The sequence below is a fragment of the Anarhichas minor genome, unplaced genomic scaffold (assembly GCF_050575085.1).
Source record: "Anarhichas minor isolate MPS153535 unplaced genomic scaffold, ASM5057508v1 ptg000063l, whole genome shotgun sequence".
NCBI lineage: Eukaryota > Metazoa > Chordata > Actinopteri > Perciformes > Anarhichadidae > Anarhichas > Anarhichas minor.
This window is the reverse complement of record NW_027466509.1, coordinates 550,001-555,623: the sequence shown is the minus strand read 5'-3', so window position 1 is coordinate 555,623 and position 5,623 is coordinate 550,001. Positions and strand designations below refer to the sequence as shown.

At 43.5% G+C, this 5,623-nt stretch overlaps 1 protein-coding gene across 1 annotated transcript in view; it reads right to left on the bottom strand.

Annotated features, from left to right (window-relative positions):
- Window positions 1-580: 580 nt before the first annotated feature.
- ccdc125 (coiled-coil domain containing 125) overlaps window positions 581-5,623 on the bottom strand; it is a 14,077-nt gene continuing 9,034 nt past the window's right edge. Inside the window, 6 exon segments of the mRNA XM_076078159.1 lie at window positions 581-1,210; window positions 1,213-1,292; window positions 1,540-1,703; window positions 2,098-2,204; window positions 3,534-3,684; window positions 3,825-3,929. Coding sequence (XP_075934274.1) covers window positions 1,089-1,210; window positions 1,213-1,292; window positions 1,540-1,703; window positions 2,098-2,204; window positions 3,534-3,684; window positions 3,825-3,929 — 729 coding nt within the window. The 3' untranslated portion in view covers window positions 581-1,088.

Sequence of the window (5,623 nt, the reverse complement as noted above, 5' to 3'; positions counted from 1 at the left end):
GATGCTGATAACCCAAACACGCTCCTTTACATTCCCAACAATGGCATGACCCTGAGTTGTACTGGAAGTCAGAGGTGTACAAGGTGAACAGGAAGGGAGACAGAACAGTTCCCTATGGAGCTCCAGTGTCACTGACCACCGTATCAGACAGCACACGGCCCAGTCGGACAAACTGTGATCTTGACAGACCGCTTAGCGTCACGGTCGCTTCAAACACGAGGTTTAACGTGAAGAATTCAAATGGAACACTTGTTGAGGTTCAGGCGACAAAAACACTTAGTTTGGTTTTTGAAAGCGCCTCACGGTTGAGCTCACTACGTGAAAAGTAAAGCAGTGATTCTCAAGGGAGGGTCCAGGGACTCCTACACTCCTTTGCTTACTCGCCATCTAGCTAACCGGCGAGCATGGAGAAATACTTGAGTCAGTCCACATAGTCAAGTGACGCTAAGCTTAGAAAGTATGACGACAGTTAGTTTGGTTCAATTGAGAACAGAGCAGGGCGACTAGAAGGTGTCATGTGACCCGAGGTGCCAGCCATAGACCGTATGTAAGAGATGAACACGCTCATCGTGATCCAAAATAAATTAAGTTTCTGTTAATCTTTTTAAGTTTTAGAAAACAAATGACAACTAAGAGTACAAAGGTATTAAGTATGTTACGATTATGACGGGGGCCCTGCCCCCTGTTAGTGTCTGTAATATCAGTCACACTTTGTGTACATTCAAATGTGGCTACAGATGACTCACAGATGCCATTAGGTAGATAGAGATGTTTTGACTAAACTAAGAGGAATAATTTACACCACCAACATTTTTAGAACATCTGTACATTTAGCAACAACATGTTCTCTCTTTCTACATAGATTTTAAAAAAGTACAAGTCAAAGAACAAATATCCTTGAGTGCTTTAGGTTCCAGTCCTGTATCAGCCCAAACATGGTTTCGTTCACTTGTTCCACAGATGAAAAAAGAAATTAAACAACAAAAAAAACACCTGCAAAAATTCTTCCCCAGTTCTTCTGGAAGCAAACCGGCACAACTGCGTCTTTGGCCACGAGCCATGGAGTCCAGGTAGATCCTGTAGGTGGATCAGGACTCTTGTTGATCCGTTTGTTGGATTTCAGACTCGTGGCTCTTGTGGTTAGACGGTGGCTGGATGTCAGACTGCGACGGGTCCGCCAGCTCCTGCGGTTCAGTCCTTGACTCTGACAGACTCGGCGGTTGTCCTGGCTGAAGCAGCTGAAGCTGTTGCCGAGCTTGGACGTTGGACTCCAGTGGGACTTGTGGTTGCATCTTAGACTCCGGTGGGACTTGTGGTTGCATCTTAGACTCCGGTGTGACTTGTGGTTGCATCTTAGACTCCAGTGGGACTTGTGGTTGCATCTTAGACTCCAGTGGGACTTGTGGTTGCATCTTAGACTCCAGTGGGACTTGTGGTTGCATCTTAGACTCCAGTGGAACTTGTGGTTGCATCTTAGACTCCAGTTGGACTTGTGGTTGCATCTTAGACTCCAGTGGGACTTGTGGTTGCATCTTAGACTCCGGTGCGTCGGACGTTTGCCGAGACCGGCTGTGGTTCTCTGATGGGTCCGATGGCCCGCGATGTGAATCTAGATGCAACCGTCTCTGCAGCTCCTCTGCACTGTGGGCTAACATGATGCTCACCTTCTTCTGGTGGGCCAGGGCCTCGTCCTTGTCGTTCAGCTGCAGCAGGAAACACAGCGGCAATGACTAATGATAACGGCTTCATGAATGAAACTTTAGCTCAATAAAAAACTAACTTTACCACAAGACGGACACAGAACAGCAATTGTCAGTGTGAAAGGTGGTTTAGAGTTCATGCTTAAAGGTACGGGAGAATTGATGTTTTAGATCGCAAACAGATGGGTTCAGATGTCCCGATGGGCCCTCGCCCGTCTATGACGACAGGCCTTTCTGCATTCAGAACACTTAGAAACACTTCTGATTTCAGACGGACAACACGTGGTGTGAACTAGTTTGTTTTAAAGCAGATCGAGGCCTCGACATTAACAAGGAACTGTTAATGTCAAGTGATCTCTAGATAACCGGCCTACAGATGTTAAGAGGAGGTACTAACCAAGTCCAGCAGTCTGTAGAGAGTCTCTATAAGATCATCGGGCATCTTGGACGGCAGCAATCCTCTCAACCTCTGGCTCACACTGATCAGAGGACTTCTGGTAGCACCTGGAGGAAAAAGATGGTTCCAGTAACTGAGAACTATGAGGCAGTAAGATCAGGTCACTCGTAGCTTCATGAGCCAGGGACAGTGTGAATCCTCGGCTTCAACAAATGATATCTGGACTCCGTACCGTGAGGAGAATCCTTCTTTCTGGTTGAACATTTCTGTGATCCGTCCACATTTAAGAGGAAAGAGGTTTTTCTGTACACAAACATTGAAATCATAAATCAATTCAATTCGATCGACTTGAGTTCCAAGTGTGTGTCGTGTTGTAGTGAGTCTGTGATTTACACTACAGGTGAATAAGGTACAATGTTTAACTAACAAGCATCGCCATGAAACTTCCCCAGTTGATACTTACATGAGGACAATTATATTTTTGTATTGCTAGTTTTCTGAAATGTCATGTTTCAATATTTAAATGAGGCGTCATCTTATTGAATATGGGCTAGTTTGCATCATTTTCCAGAAGAGAAATCTGAACATTGGATAAAGCCAGATTCAAAATTCTTGTTTTATTTTGTTGACTTATTAGAGTCAAAGGTTTTTACAGAGAGGACAGAGATATGTCTTTGCATCACAAAAGGTTTCCAGTAACAGAATGTAGTTTAAATGAGTGTGTGAGTGATGTGTGAACAAAGCGCTCTGTGGTAACCTTCAGCACACACAGAGCAGTGAGAGTGTAAAGTCTGCTGTATGTAAGAGCTGCTGAAGTGAGTTGATGAGAGGAAACGTCCTTTAAAGAGACGTTTAGTTACATTACACACATTTAGAGACTCTACAGGTGAATAGAGTCAACACATGAACTCATAGATATCACCATCAAATTTCACCACTTCATCACTCACATTAACACCATGATTTATTGTGTTACAAGTTTCCTAAAAATGTAAATTGAATATGCAAATGAGACATTATATAATGGTAACTTTTGGTGAATTTAGGAGAAATCTACAGAACAAACAGACAAAGTAGTAAAATAAACACATAAATGTGTATTTTGAAAGTTTTCCTTCCTCTAGTCTGAAAGAAGCAAAACAGCCCAAAATCTCTAAAGTGACTCTGCCTGTAGTGTCTCGCCTTAATGTCAAGATCTGAAAGCGGCCGGAAGTCCAGAAAGACGCTTCATTAATAAAAGTCGATCACTATTTACAGCGTGTAAAAACCACACACACACACACACACACACACACACGCGTGTCTCTCAGGACCGTACAAGTACGTGAATCAGTGTTAGAAGTTCCCAGCCTGTGCACAGGACCCCCGGCCCCCCTGGCCCCCCTCCCCTCCGGTCTGGTCTGATGCAGCGCTCTGTGCGTTGGGAGCACACTTGCCTTCGGCCTTGCAGCGGTGGGATTTCAGGATGTTGGCGTCGGCCAGCAGCAGGAAGTGATCACTTCGTTTCCTCAGCTGCTGTTCGAAGGCGATGCGGAAAGCATCCGCGACCATTGACGCCTCCTCTCTCCTCGAACACTGAGCATCCAGCTGGAACACACACACACACACACACACTTACCCAAGGTAAATAGGGTAAAATAAAATGTAACTATTAACACTAGTTTAGAGAAAGAAGAGGAAGAGGGGGGAGCTTGTAACAGGTGTAGTGGTGAGATGGAGTTGTTCACCTCCTGTTGCAGCTGGACGAGCTGCTTCCTGCTGGCGGCAGCGGTCCGGCTGCACAGACAAGCTTCAGCAGCACCATGACACCGGCAGGCCCCCAACACCGCCAGCTTTATAAAACACACAGAAGATGAAGACCAACGCTCACTCAACCGCTGAGTACAAGTACATGTTACTTCCAAATGATACTAAAAGTCAAAGTCAAACAGTATGGATGTTAAGTGTACACCTGTGTCATGTACACAACTGCTGTGTATAGGTAGGTACTGATGCGACATATCTTTGGAAAGCTAAGATTCTTGTGATTCGATTTATGCAAACCACTTCAAGATACAATCACAACAGCAGGTACAATCAACGCCTCTGTCAGACCACCAACCAACCAACAAACATTTACAATATCGAGGCAACTCACCAATGAAGCCTCATAATAATCCAGCATCGATAATATTCAGACAGAAACGCTCTTGTTACATTGGCAAACGTCCAGACGATCCAATCCAGTCAAATATTTAGTCCAAAACACATTATTACGTCCATAAATACCCACGGACTGCTGTTGCATCATTTCAAATTAGCCGGCAGATATGCCTAATTATTTATGTATTTTCCAACGTAACTCCAGTTTGCATGTAAACATTGATGGTCTCTGTGTCTCAAAATGGCGGCTGCACTCTGACCTTTCGATTGACACCTCACTTGACCCATTGGAGCTTCCATGTTCTGTCTACAGCCTATAATAGCCAACGAGAGGCCGCGTTGAAGGAAAGTGCCCGCCCCTCTTCTTTCGTGTAAAGCTCGAGCCAATTGCAACCGATCGTTCTGATGACTGACGCTTCGTATAGCCAATGACATTACGAAAATGACAATATACAGCTTCAGGGGTTAGATTTACAGACACAACACGGAAGTCACTGCGAGTCTGCTGCCGCGTCCGTGCGTAGAATGCAAAGTGTGGTTTTTGGGAGTTTTGGAGACTTTAGGGAAGTGAATAATGGTGAAATAACTTATAGATAACTGTATATCGACATAAATAATCTTTAGTTTGAATTATGAACACACATTTTTACACAGCCTAGGTATGTGACCATGGTTACCATGGGTCTCCAAATGGCCTTTTTTGGAAAGCGCCTCGACATACCCTTAGAAAAACATGCGTAAAATATTCATTTTCTGTGGTATTGTTATCACATTTGAACTTGGACTAGGTTAGGCTCCATGCTGTGGTTCCATTGTGTTTTCTAGCTCATACGTCCCAGCTATAGTCATCTGCAGGCATCTCTTTGCAAAAAAATATTCAGATGGAAATAAAAACCTACTTCAGTGTGTTTAAACTTATATTACTCACACTCAGCACTAACAGTGATTCTGACTGTTGGGGAAGAAACTTCAGAGTGTTACCTTTCAAAAGAGATCAAAACCATGCATCCATCCCAATGGTTCAAGAACAGCTTTCAGTTGACTTTGGGTATGCCTTGGATAGGCCTTTTAGGCAAATGTTACTGGAGTGGTAACAGGTTAAAAACAGATGAAAATGTCCATCTCATTGCTAAATACTACATATCCAGTTTCAGTATTTAGTTTATATTGTGCGTACATGGTGCGTACTCATTAGTATGTGTTTGTGGTGAAAATACAAAAAAATAACTAATACACACAACAGACAAAGAGAGTAACTTGTGTTTTTGAGTACAGTTCTGAAATATTGTTATTTTTACTGCACTACCAGTTGTAGTTACTTTTAACATAAAAAACCTTTGAGATGCTGATAAAACATCCATCCATCCATCTTCCTCCTCTTATC